Source organism: Elephas maximus, chromosome 15, assembly GCF_024166365.1.
Source record: "Elephas maximus indicus isolate mEleMax1 chromosome 15, mEleMax1 primary haplotype, whole genome shotgun sequence".
Lineage (NCBI taxonomy): Eukaryota > Metazoa > Chordata > Mammalia > Proboscidea > Elephantidae > Elephas > Elephas maximus.
This window is the reverse complement of record NC_064833.1, coordinates 78,288,043-78,306,781: the sequence shown is the minus strand read 5'-3', so window position 1 is coordinate 78,306,781 and position 18,739 is coordinate 78,288,043. Positions and strand designations below refer to the sequence as shown.

General features: G+C 38.5%; 1 protein-coding gene across 2 annotated transcripts in view; it reads right to left on the bottom strand.

Annotated features, from left to right (window-relative positions):
• The window catches only part of LOC126059035 (cytochrome P450 7B1), a 212,432-nt gene that overhangs the window by 5,105 nt on the left and 188,588 nt on the right, over nt 1-18,739 (bottom strand). The window contains exons 5-6 of one of the 2 annotated variants that reach the window (XM_049854551.1): nt 8,220-8,395; nt 7,099-8,117 (exon numbers count right to left, since the gene is read on the bottom strand). In XM_049854551.1, the coding sequence (XP_049710508.1) occupies nt 8,097-8,117; nt 8,220-8,395 (197 nt within the window). In that variant the 3' untranslated portion in view covers nt 7,099-8,096. Of the gene's footprint in view, nt 1-7,098; nt 8,118-8,219; nt 8,396-18,739 lie in introns of those variants that run through there. The other variant, XM_049854550.1, reaches the window with a different exon arrangement.

Below are 18,739 nucleotides of genomic sequence, written 5' to 3'. Positions count from 1 at the left end.
CAAACACGAGAAAGTAAAACTTGACTAAGTGCAAATTATGTAGGAATTTTCAGAAAAACTCAAATGCTTCTAGGAGATTACTTCCCCCACATCAAAATGAAGTCCAAATACCAATATGATTTTTCTTCCCTATTCATATCTATCTCATACCCTGAGCTTTCTAAATATAGGTGCCTTCTCTCAATTTTTGCTCTGTAAGGCCTTTGGTATTCCAGTGGTCTGTGAAACGTAAGGGCTTCTTCATCACCACCACGTTACTATGGAATAATGAATGCCACTAACCACAGGGACTGCCTAATTGCAAATTCTCAATGTACTTTTCTCTTATCCCTTATGCCTTCCTTGGTGGATGAGAACTGAGTGTAGACTTATTAATGTTTGGATTAAATAGATATTTAATAATAAGATTCAGATAAAATACTAGGGAGGAAGTATGCCCCCAAATAGGTTATGCCTGTTTTTTGATGTTGTAATGACTCTTCCCTATGAAATTTATATTAGAATGAACTCTAGAGTGGCAGGCAGTTGTGATATGTTTTCAGAAATAAATTACATTGTTTTTCACAGAAAATTATGGGACTAGTTTTCCTAGGGCGTTTGGCCCATCATCTTAATTTTGCCTTGCGTCAAATGGTTATGGTTCAATTCTCACATGAGTTTCCAAGAGGAGACCAGGTGACCTTATTTCAGCCATGGTGAATCAAGCCACTGATTAAATTAATGAACATGGTATGCATGAAAAAGACCAAGTATTTCCTGTACTTGGTACTCATTAGCATTTGGCCAGCATACAACTTTGAAATGAACTACATGAAGGTAAATACAAAGGAACAGGTCAGATTAAAAGTATTTTAGGTTACCTGAGGAGGACAGAAGCTGGCTAAATGTACAGGGAAATACAGGGTGGAGAGAAGGGGTGTGTTGTCTCATCAGGGGGAGAGCAACTAGGAGTATGTAGCAAGGTGTAAATAAGTTTTTGTGTGAGAGACTGACTTGATTTGTAAACTTTCACTTAAAGCACAATAAAAATTAAAAAAAAAAGAACAACAAAAAAAAGTAGAGGGAACAGTGAATCCCACATATACGCTTCCATCAGTCCTAACAATCATCAACCCAGGGACAAAAAAAAAGTATTTTAGGTTATGGTGAAAAAAAAATAAATAAACCCTACACTAAATGGGTAGGATCCTTAGAGTCCATTACAAATGATCTAATTTTCTCACTCAATGTTCCCCCCGCAAAAAAAAAAAAAAAAACCCAAACCCACTGCCGTTGAGTCGATTCCAACTCATAGCAACCCTGTAGGACAGAGTAGAACTGCCCCATAGAGTTTCCAAGGAGCGCCTGGTTGATTTGAACTGCTGACCTCTCGGTTAAGAGCCATAGCACTTAACCACTATGCCACCAGGGTTTCCCACTCAACGTCAGTGTTGTTAAAATGAGCAAATGATTTCCTTTAAAAGTATTGGTTTTAATTTTTTCCTCATTTACCTAGGATACTTATTTGATAAGTATTCATCCTTAGAAAAACACACTTTGACTGTTATTTTTTTTTTCCTGCCTTCAGTTTAGAAGTTGATGCAATCATAATGGCAAAATTAATGTGCATTTTTGTAACTCTCTAACTCCTGACAGCTAATTCTTGAGCTCGTTAGAACAGAAGTGTATTTTATCACAGATAGTTTGGGGATGAATCAGAAAAGGATTTAGCCAGTGCTAAACTTAAAATGCCTGTTTATCCTTTAGTAGGGAGACCCTGGGTTGCACAAACAGTTCAGAACTTGACCAGGGTGGGATTAAGGCATGTGAGGGCCCTAAACATTGATAATCTGTGGTGGACCCCTCTGCTTACTCACACATTCAAATGGGATATGTGAATTATAGATATACATGTATTATATGTATGTGTGTGTGTGTCTTAGCTATCCATGATATCTTTCTTTAAATGCGACTATAATATTAGCAAAATAAAAAAAAAATTGAATACAAAAGTGGTATATGCCATTTTAGCAGAATGAGGTGAACTGGATTATAAAATTTTTAGTGGGTGTGGGTACTAAGATTTTTACTACACACCACATGTTCTATAAAAAGAATATTCTATATATTCTAAAACAAAGAAAATGAGTCAGTGAACTTAGTTGATTCAATAATCAATGTAAAATTCTGTTGATCTTTCACAACGAAAAACTGTAGCAAGAGTTAGACTCGACAGCCAACAGCCCACCCCCACCTCTTGTTTATTAGAAAGAAATAGTATACTCCCAAGAGACCCGCTGAGATGAAGAGTTTCAATTACATGTGAGGGGACCATAGGAGACAGATGTCAATGAAGGCGTTGAAGTGGTAGGAGCCTCATAGCTTAATAAGCCTTGTGCACGGGCACCCTCATGACCATGTGTGAACTTTATTTCTGGCCAGCACATTCTCACACACTGGAGCTGATATCAATTTCATTTAGTGCTCTACTATTTCCCTTCCACTGTGGTGCTTGCTTGTGTCCTGTCTGCTTGGCACCTATGGGTCTTTGCTTTGGACAACTGGTGCCTCTGTTTTGGTGATGCTCTAAGCACATGCTTATCTTGCTTACTGGGTAATCCATCCTGGTTCTCGACTACTAGCCAAAAGGTTGGCAGTTCAAATTTACCCAAAGGTGTCTCAGAAAATAGGTCTGACGATCTGCTTTTGAAAGATCACAACCTTGAAAACTCGGTTCTACTCTGTACAAATGTGATCGCCATGAGTCAGGCTCAACTCAGTGGAAAACAACAACAACAACAAATACATCCTTGTATCAATAAACAAGAACACGTTTTGATGACATACACTTTATTACTAGAGGTAGAGTTACTATAAGGCAAGTTTCTCCTGGTGACCCTTTCCACTACCGAGGCCAGGCCTATTTGCCTGAAGTCAGTACCACTTCTTCTTCCTCCTCCCTGCTGACGAATGTGAGACCAAGCAATTTCCCCAACACCTTCCTGCCTAGGCAAATCAGTTTAAGTAAAGGTTGCTCTGAAATGATTTGTTAAATGAGGTTTAAGCCAGAAAATGCTAAAAAGAATGTTTAGCTTGGCTTATAATGTCATTAGTATCCTGATATCATAAATAAGCCAGAAACTATCATGGATTTCGTGTTCTTTGTGAACATCTATGTGCTGCCAACCTCTAGGAGGCCATAGTGATAAACATGCCATGTTTGAGTGTCTCCATCCCCACGTTAGCATCAACATGCAATTCTCTCAAATTCCTAGTCATTAGTCAATCAGTAGTGTCACTTCTCTAGTTTCCATCCACCTTCTACCCTATTTTCTCTTAATAAACATCTCAGAAATTCCTGTTTGGTTGTTTATTATAGGAAACAAGAAGGAGAAAGCCCAACTTCTTTTGCTCTGTAACCACCATAAGTTCAAAGGGCACAAGGCCACAAATATGTTTTTTAGTTAAAATTTATTTTTAGTTTGTTCCATTGCCAGTGTGTGGACAATCTGAGCAGTAACAAAGTTAGGAAGGGCCTATGCTAGTTGCTAGGAATATAAACAGGTTTTAACCAAAAAGGGGAAGGGCGTAAGTCTCATCTCTGAGATTTCAGGGTCACAACGTCAGAGAACTAAGGGTCAGGAAGCTCAAAATGTGCACATTCATTTGGAACAACTGAAATACAGGATTCTCCATGCTGATCTAAACTCTTCTTGCAGTAATGATAATAAACTTAGCACTTCACAATTAAAAACCCACTGCCATGGAGTCGATTCCGACTCATAGCGACCCTGTAGGACAGAGTAGAACTGCCCCATAGTTTCCAAGGAGCGCCTGGCAGATTGGATGGATGATATAAATTTCTGGATAGAAGAGAATTTTTGGTAGAAGGGCTTGAAGAAGATTACATAACTACCTAATTCATGTTCTCCAAAGCTAAGTTCAGTTCAACAGGTTCTTCTAGCACCTCCTCTATGTGAGGCACTGAAGTTACAAAGGAATGATACATGGTTAGCTGAGGTAGGTGACACACAACACCATCATGAATTGCACCCACTATTTATAATTCTGGGTAGAGGCATCTAAGTTAAACAAAAGATATGGCTTCCTTGAAATAAAAAAAAAAAACTGCCAGCTTTTTGAATGAATGACTAATGGCTCCACTGTGGCTCCTGGTTTACAGCCCTCCTGGGGCAAGATGACAGAACACAGAAGTCCCATTGTATTTCCTTGATTTGGGTTCCAATCAGTGATGTGCCTCAGCCCGCTTGTACAAACTAGTGAGAGTATGCACGCTTCTTCCCAGCTCTGTGTTGTATTGTCTCATTGGTAGCCTGAAGTCAGCCATGGTGGGAATGTTTATACCATGGAAGCTAACAAATACTACAAATCAGGAAGTTTTCTTTTTTTTTGTTTTTTGGAGAGCTGGTTTACCAGCACACCCGTGGTTCCAATGCTGCAGTACCAGTAGCCAATTGCGGTAGAGTTGATTTAGATTTTGTATGACCCCATGTACTACGTCACAGAACTATGCTCTACACGGTTTTCAGTGGCTGATTTTTTAGAAGGAAATCGAGAGACCTTTCTTCCACAGTGCCTCTGGGTGGACTTGAACTACCAACCTTTCGGTTAGCCGTCAAGCACATGAACCACCAACCTTTTGGTTAGCAGTCAAGCACATTAACTGTTTGGACCACCCGGGGGCTCCCAATTTACTGGTATGGCAGAAGTCCTCTCACCATGAAGCATCTGACTATGAGAACACATGTGATAAGGTCACTGAGTCCCTAAAAACTGTAAGCTCTTAATGGCAGGAGCCACATGTATATATTTCTAGTGTTACCCGCTATGCCTCTCAAGGTGCTTTTGGGGGTAGTAGATGCTCAGTATCTGTCTCCTTGAAGTATACTCTGTTCAGGTTAAGATATAGACAACATTGATTCAGAATATTTCCTTGTATGTTGTGACTTGTACATTCTAGGAACAGTGAGGATAATCAAAATGACACTGATATCACAATTTAGAGAGTAATTTAGGATTTTTTGAAGGGCTTTCAAATTTACTCATCATTTTATAATCCTGACTACTCTGAGAAGTAGATGGGGCAGATTGGTATAAGACCACACAAAGCCTTTAAAGTTCTGAGCTTTTCAGGGATAGTGCCACGTCTTCATAATTTCTATGTTCATAAAAACTCTGTGTTTCCTTTCCTTAAAAGACTACGTGGAAATGATAATGTGCTACCATCTTAAATGTTTGCTATTTCTCTTCCATAACCCAACACTGCCACCACAGCACCTTTCTCCCTTAGCCACGGTGGCCATAGAATAACTAAATACATTTGGGCTTCTCCATAGCTCCAATTCTTGATGCTACATTTTGGCAGAAGAGGAAGCATCACTATTTACTGATTATTTGAGGCTGGCTGCATGAATTTTAGCTGATAATTGAGCTAAGTTTGGGGGTGCATTCGGAAAGTTTGTAAAAGTGATACACTCATAGTTGATTGAATAGATTAGCTCGGCTTTCTTGAACGTAGATTGCCTTGGTAGCATTTGTACTGATAAAGAGAGTGGAAGAAAGAATTGAGAAGTGGTATTTCCTTTTCTCTCTCATTGTTTTCGACTGCACTTGCCAATTTGTGTTGGCACATAGGTAACAGCTCACCTGAATTGCAAAGGATAACTCATAACACAGGTGTTATATATTGGTATTGTATAGGCCTAATCTTTTTTTCCCTAAGTTATATTTGTTTTGTTGTTGTTGAGAATATACACAGAAAAACATACACCAAATCAACACTTTCTATGTGTACCATTTAGTGACACAGACTACATTCTTTGATTGTGCAATAGTTCTCACCCTCCTTTTCTGAGTTATTTCTCCCCCATTAACATAAGCTCACTGCCCCCTAAGGTTCCTATCTAATCTTTCAAGTGGCTGTTGTCAATTTGATCCCATATAAATAGTTCATAAAAGAGCATAAGGCTCAAAGTAGACCTTTTTTTTTTTTACTATTTAAGCTGAACTATTGTTTGGTTTTAAGATGACCTCAGGGATATTTTTGGTTTAAGGTTTAAAGATTATTTCAAGGCAACAGTTTTAGTATTCCTCATATTTTTGATCTAACAGTTATCGTCTATTTTCTGCATCTAAGTCCTGGTCTTCTCATTCAAGCTCTGTAGGGTACAAAAGGTAGGCAGTGGTAAATGAGTGTCCAAGAAGCTTCTGGGCCAGAGCTCTCAGGGACAAAAGGCCAAGGGCAGAATTTTTTTCTCTTTTTTTCACTGTCTGTGCATGATTTGGGGTGGACATCTGTTACATGCGAGTCTACAGCTTTTACTGATTACCACCCTAAGTTGTTAAACACAAAATAATAAAATTTGTATGCCTGGCAGTAGTAGGTGCTTAGTAAGGGTTTATCGAATAAATGATTTATTGCGTAAGATCTTGGCAAATCATATAAAAGTGGTTCAGAACTATATCATTTGTTCTGTGCTAGGAATTATCAGCATACAACAAGTAATTTCTAGAAAACAATGGCATGGCAAGAAGTTAGCTAGTTAATTTTAAAATCAGTCAGGCATAATCAGGTATGTTAAATCTAGTAAATAACAGAAAATCGTCATTAACTCAAGTTAGAGCCACACTACTCATGGGGAATCAGTATTCATAACATTACAAGTTTGTTCTTCCAGAGAATGAGTATGAGGTAAATCTTTTTGATTACTATTAAGATTGGCTGATTCATTATATAAAGTTGGGACATTGTTATTTAAATATAAATTAGCATACTTCCAATTTTCAACTTTGATTTTTTAATTTCTAAAAGTCTAAATCAAGGTCTTTTCCATCCTTAGGACAGAAAGAAGAAGGAAATCCCAATGAACAGTGCCATAAAAATAATGGCAATTTGGTAAACATTTATTGAGGATTTGTTGATAGCTGTAACGGTGACTTTACTATCATGACAGATATGAATATTAAATTTAATGACTAGTGGGATAATCATACAATGAAAATAAAGAGTAAAAAATAGTTAAGTAAATTAAAAACCATGGATAGAAATGAAACTATTTTAAAATCTAAAAATATATTTCAGATATTGGTTATTCATTTGCTCTATTTAATGAATGTCTACGTATGTGTGGGGTTTCTGAAACGTAAACGTGGAGCTAAAGCTTGTTCTCAGTATTACCCTACTTCCTACCTACTGCCATCACTTGCATAATGCCTTTTCTTCTGGAGCATATAGACATCATAGGCACAGTTCTCCCCATTTAAAAAATTCTGCTTCTGCTGATGAAATAAATGCAAATTATCTTATTGTACTTGAAATGTGCCTTTTTATTAATTTTTAAAATCAAACAATATTCTAATCAAGCCTGGCTGCAAAATATTTAACTGCTTAGAAACTGGGTTTAGAAGTGGTCCCGGTATGAACTGCTCAAGAAGAGCACAGAAGTTTCTCTTTGGTAAATGGCATTTTTTAGGCAAAAACTGCAGCAATAACAGGACTTGTGAAGAGCAGGCAGAACACGACTGCGTTCAATTTGCATGCAGGTGGTGAACCTGTGAAGTGGTATTATAGATGAGCCAGGGTGGATTAATTTCCAGTCTTTGATATTCATTAACTCCAGCTTCAGAAAAAAAATACAAGGAGACGACACAATTACCCTCGGTGCTTCACCCGTGGGCAGCAGCATTACAACCCCAAGTTCATCATGCTCCCCTAATTGATCAAGAAGGGGCACCTGCCTTTAGCAAGAGGTGAAAAAGTGTATGGGTCCAAGTATGGCAGTGATGGGGTTTGGCTCTGGGATAGTCAATGATACTTTAGAAACACTTAGCGAAATAGCTGTCACTATTTGTTCTCTGAGCTACCTGCCGGTCATCAGCCCTCCATGGTTTTCGATAATCCTCTGCTAAGCAAAGCCCAACTTTGGCCTCAAGGTAATGGTGGCCAAGGTCCAACGTCCATTTCTTCTGAAGAAATTAACATTTAGCTGCATCATTATATTTCTTTTTATGGATCGTGAAACCTTTGAAAGATAGATCCTTAGGGAAAATGTCAGTAAACGGGCAAACTCTTCCACTGGAAGGAAAAACTGAAGTCATCAAGCGGTCTCAAATCCCTTCTGGAGCCAGGTGGCGAGAGGAAAAGATAAAGACAGATCATGAGAAGGGGCAATGTGCTTGTAGCATCGGAGAAGGGGCATCTAAACACGCTCGATGTTTACCTCCGGAGCTTCGAAGACTTCAGGGTCTTTGTGTAAGGCTGGAGGAAAGATGGCTACCAAGTCTCCCTTTCGCAAAAGGCATTCCCCAGACTCCACGGGTAGAGCAAAATCCTCTTCAACAAAACGAATGGTGGTTGAAAATGAACACAGCCGTAGAACCTCAAGAACAATGCTTTCTAAAGGAAATAAACAAAGGAACAAAAGATTATTAAAGCATGACTATAACTGAAGTCTCCTGGATAACGCTAAAGGTTTGTTCTCGACGACTAACCCAAAGGTTGGCAGTTCAAATCCATCTAGAGGAGCCTCAGAAGAAAGGTCTGGCGATCCACTTCCATAAAGATTATAGCCAAGAAAGGCCCATGGAGCACAGTTCTACTCTGAAATACCACGTGGAGTTGCCATCATGAATCCCAATTGACTTGAGGGCAATGTTTTTGTTTTTTTTTTTAAATTCCTAAAAAGTGCTGTCTATTTCCTTTTACAGCTCATTACCAATAGTCTTGATTTTAAAGGAAAAACATTCTTAATCGTATCTTCTGAGCACGAATACGGGGTGGGGGGCTGCGGATTAGGTAGAATGAGGAAGGGGTGTGGGGAGACAGCTGTGGCCCAACATAGCTTGCAGGGGCTTCACAGGCAGGAGGCAGCAGTGCTGTACTTGGGCAGAAAGTCATTAGGATTGATGGTGTGAAAGAGAACAATAGGTATACCCATTGGAAATTACAACTGTATCGCTGTTAAAGTACACCACTGATGGGTTATTTCACCAACCTTCAGAACAGTGACACCTTTAAAGCCAGGCTTTGCCATTTAATAACCACTTAGGCAGTCAATAGTAAAGTAATTGTAGTACTGCTTTCTGAGACAGCTTAACACTTAATTTCTTTTATGCTAGCTGTAAATAAAATTTGAGTCAGCATTTGCTGGAAAAATTTCAAAGAAAAAATACTTTTACAGAATTTGGGAGAAAAACTATATTTCCCTCAGCATCCAGGGAAAATCACAGCCACCATCATCTCCTGGAAGACTCCAGAAGCTGAATGTCCTTGCTTTCCCAGTGGCCTTCACCTTTTGCTCCTAGCACGACAGATTTTATGGCTAATTTCCGGCAATTTATCCTGGCAGTTTGAGGAGGAATTCCTTTGGGAATAATATGCATAATTTGCATAAATCATTCTGATAGCATGCGTATCAGCATGTAGCTCCTGTCTAGGTCTGCATCTCTCGCTTCATAATCAAAACTGACTATGTTTCCACCAGCGTGAATGGGCCCTAGAATATAAAGCTTGATTCTTTCTAATCAGCAATGTGAAAAAGATCTCCAAATTGAGTTTTTTTCCCCTTCACATTATAACAAATGGCTGTGTTTATGGCTTGTAATTTAGAAATATCACACACACACACACACACACACACACACAGCCTTGGTGTTCAGCAAAGCTCTGAAACACAGAGTACCCAACACTTATTAGATTATTAAATATTAAATGTAAGCTCTTCAGAGAAGGCGTGCATCAGTCAGAAAATAAAGATAGCTGTTATTTGGCTAAAATTTAAATCTATGCTCAGCTTGCACAGGGATATCAGTCACTCTGGTGCCTTCTCACAGGAGGTTTTTCCTTAAGCATACATTTGTCTAAAGAAATGAGGCTGTGGCCAGCTCTGGGTGGCCAGTGTGGTGATTCAGTGTGACGTACAGTGAGGCGGTGCATGTTCTTCTGGACTGCCTTTGTTAATATCATCAGGCAGAGTCAAGTCGGCTTGTTGGTGATGAGGCCAGAAAAGAACTCTGGTTTTGGAGCACCGACTCCACTGCAGATAGCCACAAGGCACTTGACACGATGGATTTCAACTGGCAGTTCACCAGCCACCAAAATTTCTGTGGTGCAAAGCAAGGGTCAGCATCCCAGGGACCACGGCTGGCTCTGCTGGATAAACAATAGCAGAGCATCCTTTTAGCTTGTGGTGTGAAATGCTTGCTGACGTGCGTAGCAGCACTGTTCACCCAACAAGTCCAGTAGAGACATGGGGCAAAAAAACACAAAAGCAAAATAATTGTGGGGTGGCTGCTTTGAAAGGGCAGGCATTTAACAGTCCAAATAACATGGTCACATCCTATTGGCTGACGAGCTCGCGGAAGCATGGCAGCTTGTGCCCATTGCGGTATCACAAATGACAATTGGGCAAGCATATCTTATGCAGAAGTTAATCACAATAATGGAGCACAAAATGTGGCTTAGCGGTCAGATCGTAAATGACAAATCTGTTTTATCTTCCAGTACCAGTTATGTGCGCAAGGCAGGCTTGGCTCTTGCTCTGAGCGATCATGCCGATAATCATTAGATGACAAAAGTAATGAGTTGCGTTATTATCAACAATGGAGAGTGGGGCTTGGGTGGAACCTCAGCTCAACGTACAGACACAAAAGCAAGCAGCTTTTCCACCAGCCCCAGCACGAATGCAGGCAGAGCTATACGTTGAGAAGGATGACAACCGCACAATAAAACATTGCAGCCTCTACTTGTAGTTGTCATAGTTGAGCACACACCAGCCAGTGGCACTGACAGACCAGCTGGGCCCTGGGAGGGCTTCCATGCCGCACCAGGAGGTACAGTAAATTATCCAGCACGGTAGAGCAACATCTGTTTCTGTGCTAGTGCCGAACAAACAAGGCAATTTAAAACATACCAAGGGATAACCAAGCAACAAATGAACATGACCCTCATTTTTTCCCCCTTCTCACACGCGAGTTGCTAAACTGCATTGCGCAAGCACTCCATGAAAGGGAAGCCAGGCTGCTATTTGATAAGGTGTTGTCAGAGATATTGTACGTATTACCAAAATGGAAAGGAAAAGTTTAGAGTATTGTTATTCTTAGAAACTTCCCCCTTCTATCTTCATTTCTTTTATACCAAAGCTAGCACTTCGTTCTCAATTCACTCTAGAATTTAAAAAAAAAAAAAAAAAAACTTTCCATACACTTATAAATATTCAGTCTTTAAACCTAATTTGCTATACTTAGTTCACATGCCTTCAAGCATTTGTCTTCCAATTTCCACTGAATAAATGCGTACTAATGAGAACTAGAGCAAGCTGCTGAGGCAAAGCTGGGTGACTTGGGTCTGGCCTGCCACCAGCTTGTGATAGGCGGGCAAATTGAGTTAAAATGAAAAGTCTTGTCAGCTGAAATTCAACATGGTAGCCAAACAGCAAGCTGTCAATCATCCAGCCAAAACAAGGGACCGCAGGTAATAAAAGGTCCTTGTGAATCATTAGTGCACTTGACTTTCATATGCAAGTTAATTTTAATTAAACATGATCTCATATCTTTAATGTTTTATAAAACTTATTGTGCATAATGGATTGTTAATTTACACTAACACGTAGCAGGTAATAAAAGGACCCTCTAATTACTAGCATGCATTGTAGAAAAAACGACTATCAAGAATGCAAATATTTGGGAGGGTCATTTACACCAGGCATGCAAGGTGCCAACAACTGCAACTGCGATTAAGATAAGGCTGCTTGCTTGGGCTTTAGTAAGGACCGAGCTTTACTGATCAGCATACACTAAGAAACGGAATTACAAAAGTCCCATGGAAAACTTACAATTCCAAGCCTCTACTACCTTCTTCATCTGCCTAGATGAGATTTGCTTCCCTTTTCAGGATATAAAACCATTCAGATTAAGCATCCCTTTAAGTACAAAAAAAAAATATTTTTATTTTTTTTTAAGTACAAAGCTGGGGAACGTCTTGGGGCTACGACGCTTTACAACATAACTGCAAAGGAAAAGGATAAACGAAAGGAACTGCAGGTAGAGAAAGGCGCATAGACTTTCTCTTTTGACTTCAGATCTCAATCCTGACTGTAGTAAATGATAGATGGTTCTCATTTGCAGATTTAAAGTGCCAGAGGAGCTCATGACAGTCAATAATGCATGTTACAATGCACACACACACAAGCACACCCGGGTTTCTGCCTGACACTTAAGCCATGACTGTATATGTGGAATGAATGTACTGTGACATGCCCAGGCTGTTAATTTGGGTCACCTTAATGATTGGTGCAGACTGTCATACCATCTGATTAGCCAGGGCAATCAGTAAATAGCAGGAACAGCTGGAATTAAAGGAACAGTCATGCCATGTGGCAGTCTGGTGCGGATGACCACTTGGACAATCTTTAAAAGAAGGCAGAGAGAGGGAGTGGAAGAGGGCGGATGTGCACGTGGAATGCTCCAGAAAAAACCAGAAGGTGTGATGAAATGGGCTGAAGCTCAAGACGTATTTTCTTTTGCATAATTGCCTTTAGGACAGGTGAGAGGGTAAATAAGAAATTGTGATAATTCATCAGGTCATTTGAGGCGAAATAACAAATCTCTGGTTCAAAAGTCATATATTTTAAGTAAAGTTAAAAATAAACCTGAAAGGTGGAAACAAGCTATGCGTTCACCAAGGGATGAATGGACAAAGTAAATGTGGTATACACATACATTGTTGTTGTTAGGTGCCCTCAAGTCCGTTCTGACTCATAGCGACCTTATGTACAACAGAACAAAACTGGTCCTCTGCCATCCTTACAATCCTTGCTATGCTTCAGCCCATTGTTGCTGCCACTGTGTCAATTCATCTTCATGAGGGTCTTCCTCTTTTTTCACTGATCCTCTGTTTTACCAAGCATGATGTCCTTCTCCAGGTCCCGGCCCCTCTGGATAACATGTCCAAAGTAAGGAGCACTGTGCCTATACTTCTTCCAAGGCAGATTTGTTTGTTCTCCTGGTAGTCCATGGTATATTCAATATTCTTTGCCAACACCGTAATTCAAAGGTGTCAATACTTCAGTCTTCCTTATTCATTGTCCAGCTTTCACAAGCATATGAGGTGACTGAAAATACCACGGCTTGGGTCAGGCACGCCTTATTCTTCAAAGTGACATCTTTGCTTTTTAACACTTTAAAGGTCTTTTGCAGCAGATCTGCCCAATGCAATACACTGTTTGATATCTTGACTGCTGCTTTCATGGGCATTGATTGCAGATCCAAGTAATATGAAATCCTCGACAACTTCAATATTTTCACCATTTATCATGATGTTGCTTATAGGCCCAGCTGTGAGGATTTTTGTTTTCTTTATGTTGAGGCGTAATCCATACTGAAGGCTGTAGTCTTTGATCTTCACCCACCACTCCTCTGCCAGTTTGTCGTACTGTGGAGGCTTGTGTGTTGCTGGAAGCTATTCAACTGGTATTTCAAATAACAGCAGGGTCACCCATGGTGGACAGGTTTCAGTGGAGCTTCCAGACTAAGACAGACTAGGAAGAAGGACCTGGCAATATACTTCTAAATAAACTGGCCAGTGAAAACCTTATGAATGGCAGCTGAACATTGTCTGACATTGTGCGGGAAGATGAGCCCTTCAGGTTGAAGGGCACTCAAAATATGACTGGGGAAGAGCTGCCTCATCAAAGTAGAGCCAACCTTAATGACTTGTATGGAGTAAATCTTTCGGGACCTTCATTTGCTGATGGCACAACTCAAAAAAATTAGATGTTGAAGAAACAGCTGCAAATGCCCATTAATAATCAGAATGTGGGATGTACAAAGTATGAATGTAGGAAAGTTGGAAGTTGTCAAAAATGAAATGAAACACTTGAAGATAGATAACCTAGGCATTAGTGAGCAGAAACGGACTGGTACTGGCCATTTTGAAAAGGACAATTATATGGTCTACTACGCCAGGAATAACAAATTGAAGGGGATCAGAGTCACATTCATCGTCATTGAGTATACATAAAATGGAATATTAATTCAGCTATGTATAAAGAGAAATGAAAGACTGATATATGCCAACACGTGGGTGAGCCCTGAAAACATTATGCTGAGTGAAAGAAGCCAGACATAAAAGGTCAAATATTGTATGAGTCCACTTTTATGAAATATCTAGAATAGGCAAATCCATGGAGACAAAAGATTAGTGGTTACCAGGCACTGGGCGGAAGGGAGAATGGGGAAAGAAAAATAAACTTATGAGTATATCTGACATACAGTAGAAGAATAAAAATAAATCTGAATTGGTACAAATGTCTACCTTCATTCTGCACCGCACAGAATGGCTTATTGCTAAAATATAGAAATGCAAATTTAACATTCATTTACTCATTAAACGTTTATTAATGTCCCATTTTGCTCAAGGGTCAGGGCCAGTGTTGCTAGGATAAAAAGGGAACACTGGGCCTGCCTCTGAGCTAAAAATTTTCTCCCTCTAATTTCACTGTTTAGAAAACACAAAGGCAAATCATCTAATCACTCTTCCATGTAAGGGCTCTTTAAAAAAATTAAAAGACAACTATCATGTGATTCCTTTGAATGTGTCAAACAAATGTGCTCTTCAAGTTTTTTTTTTCAATCTTGGATGAATTCAATTAGTCAATGCGCCTCTGAAATGTGGCAGCAGTGGTAAGCTGTCCAGATCAAAGAAAGTGATCGTTCTTTTCTCTTTTTCCAATGGAAACATATATTGGCCTACAGGGACATTACAATACAGGCAGTCAAACTTGGAAGGTGCATATAAGTAGAAATGGCCCTACAAGATCCTGGCTAAGATAGTATACAATTCATGATTGAGTATCTTCAATGATGGGCTTCAGAAAGCCCATATTAGTAGAAAGTTATTTTTCATATTGAGCTGAAATTTTCCTCCCTCTGATTTCCATCCTTTAGAAACCACACTTGTAAAATGTCTAATCTTTTTCTATGCAACAGCCCTTTAAAAATATTTAAAGCCAACTATGCCATTTCTTTAAATGTGTCAGAGATGATGTGGTTTTCAGTCTTTTTTGCACCCTGGACGAATCTCAATTAGTCTATGTGCCTCTTTAAATGTAGCAGAACTGGGCATATTATTTCCATTGAAAAAGTAGAAAAGAACTACCATTTTCTTTGCTCTAAACACCCTACTTCTATTGATGTCTCTTGGGAGCAGCCAAGCAATAGACTTTTAAAACAATATCACCACTGACTTATTTTAACTTGTCAGACACCCAGTGATTATCAGCCCTGGCTGCCCATCAGAACCACTGCATTAACTAAACCTTTTAAATTGGTGGTTTTGAACCTTGGCTGCACATTAGAATCAACTAGGGAGCTTTTAAAGCCATCAGCCAGCACCCCAGTCCAATTAAATCAGAATCTCTGGGGGTGAGAGGAGGTATGAGTATTTTTTAAAGCTCCCCACATGATTCCAATGAGCAGTCAAGACTGAGAACCATTGTTTAAACATATAAACCCTTTTCTGCGAAGCCACACATCTCCTTATCTTATGCAGTTAATTGCTAGATCTAAGTACAAGCAGCCCCCCGTGCGACGAATGTCCAACTTAATGGACGACTAATAAGAATGGACTGCCATCAAACCTAATACATTAAAAATTTGAGTTAAAGGCAATGATTCATAATAACTAATGCACACACTACTTTGTGACACTCATGAAAACATTGAGCGATTTGAAAGTGTTTCTTAAGAGTTTTATATGCATAGAAAGGTAAAGTATATACTATATAAAAGACATATATTTAACTAACTGATGCTAAATAAGAACCATATGTACCTGTTCCAAATTAACCTACAAATTCGACCTAAAGACAGACTTAGGAATGGATCTTGTTCATAACCTGGGGACTGTTTGTACAATAATTTGCGTTCTCATTAAATTTGTTTCCATCGTTCATTGTATTAGCTAACCCTCATAGCTTTGAGCTGAGATGAAAATCTGATAAACATCTAAATCAGTATTCTTCATTTTTTAGCTGATGTTTCATTATATTTACATATAAAAACTCTACTACCCATCTCCCCGAGCTTCCAATAAATCCATTTGTGTATCAGATGCCCCTCCCTGCCTTTAGTTAGACATTCCAAACATGAAGTAGAATTTATACTTCCTGTATATCCTCACCAGAAAGGAGGATTTTGTTGATCTTTACTATTGTTTGAATTATGTAAATTTTTAATTTTTCAAATACAAAATTATAATGCTGAATAAACTATTTCAAAATAACATCCAACAATTGTGACAAGCATATCACACTAATGTGAGATGTTAATAAGGGACACTGTGTGTGGGGTATATGAGAGCTCTCTCTGCTATCTTCATAAATTTTCTATAAATCTAAAAGTATTCTAAAATAAAAAGTTTATTAAAAATTTCACTTTTCAAAGCTTCCTCTCCCTGCAACATCTTTTTTCTTATCATCTCCCTGAAGCATTTTTCCTTCTTTTCCTTTCCCCATTTTTGAGACCTGTGGTTCTTAATCCTACCCCTCCCCACGGCATTCTCCTTCTGGGAAAACTGAAAAATTCTTAACTTTGCTTGCAAAGTTCTTCCAAGTTCCATTCTACCAGCTCTCTTTCTATTGGGATTCAGGCCCCAAGTAACAGTCACCTGAACCTTACTGCATTTATTATTATTTTTTTAAGTTAATTTTTAAATTATTTTAAATTTTTGTTTAAGTTTAATAATAAAGACCTTTACAAAACACTAATAGGTATATAATTTCAGTGAAGTCATGATAAATAGGATCTCATTTAATGGTCACATAAATACTTACAACATATAAAGTTGTATTTTCTTTGTCTAAAAGAAGAGAAAACTGATTTTAAAGAAAAATTCTCAAGAGCATTGGTGAAAAGCACAAATCTATCACAACCTCTTACAACATGATGGCTCTGAATTACTAAAACAGGCTTGATATGTAAAAGCCTAATCTATGCTACGCATTTTGGTTTTTGCTGACATTAGATGTGTATTGATGCTAGTGGAAGTTTGATACATGTGAGGGTTACAGGGTTGGGTCACAAATGTCAATAACATACACACGGTGATTTTCATCATTGTAAACCTATGCCCTATTGGTCTCCGTATCTGTGAGCACTCAGAACAAGAGCAATCATTTATGTTCAGGAATAAGATACTCACTCCTATGTCATTTTAATTTTCCTTCTCAAACTTGCTTTATAGTCAGTATGCTGAGATGCAAAATTCTCTACAAAAAAAAAAGAAATCTTTTCTTCCATTGTACCAATATAAAAATTCTCCTTCCTGGTAAAAAAAAAAAAAAAAAATTCAGCATTCCTTTCTTCAACGTGATCTTTTTTCTTATGATAATAAAAATTGAAAATATCCTCTAAAAAAATACTTAAGATACATAAAAATCTTTCCTTAGGGAGATGACAAGTGTAGGCACATGCACTTGTATGCACATGACCCTCACATGTATCAAACTTTAAATATTTAATGATGTTGAAGTCTTGCTTTTCCAAATATAGCTCGTGCTCTTTTGATATAGGGAAAGAGTCATGGTTGAGGCATGACTAGATGCAGAGGTTATCTGTTATGTCATTGATTCATATATAAAACTTGCTCCAATCTGCATAAAACATTCTACCTCTGGAATGGATACATACATGCTCCATTACAGAAAATAATCATCAGCTCCATCATTTTAGATTTTCATAATGAACAACACTGGCCTCTGCTGGTAAGCGAGGTAGTGATGAACACGGATCTACCTTCAAAGGCGGCAAAGGTCCTGCTTTTACCCAGAAGGATTTAAACTCACTTGGGAATTTTGTTGTTGATTTGTTGACAGTTACAGCTATAATTTTATGAGGTCGCCAAGGATGAAAACTCTAGCTCTAACTATGGACTTAAATGCATCCAAATTATTGCTCTGGAATTTGCCATTTTTCAGACACAGTCAATTAAAAATTTTAATACCACAATTTAAAAATAATCTCATCTTCACTGACAAGGGGTTGAGAGTAAGAAGAGAATTGAAAAATTTCAACTAAATTTTTAAGAGTAATAACTATATACAGAAAACTACATATATCCTGTATGAACCATCTGATTCATAAAATGCAATCGAGATTATTTATCTGGCAAATACAACCTAGGTCTTCAGAGAAACTGTAAATCTTCTATCCAGAAAATACTGTGTATCCAAGAGAAGACAGCTATCTAGAATACAAATCTTCTGCATTTGTTCCCCAAAAATTCTACAAAGAAAAATAGAGTATTTGTAATTTAATAATGTTGGGATTATTTCTCTAAAAAATATAGAACTCCTTTGATAATGTATGCTAAAGAGAGAAAACTACAAGGTGACACACTTTTTTCCTAATTGATTGAACAAGCCAGCTGGCTGCTAGTACCCAAGCTTCCCTCTGATTGCCCCTAATGGGTCTTAGCCTGACCAATGGGATTAATCTCTGGAACACATGGGCCATTATCCTCAATGCCAAATGATGGCCAACACTCATCCAGACCAGTGAGGTCTTTGCTCCCAGAAGTTCACATCAAAGAACCTGGAACATACCACAAATTTAAAAGATAAAAAATTGAGGACCCCCAACTCAACAGCAATAGGTTTGGTTTGGTTTTTATAGGCTAAGATACTCACCTCCATTGCCAAAGTAGCAAAGCAACAGAGATATATAAAGACTTACTCCTGTGTTG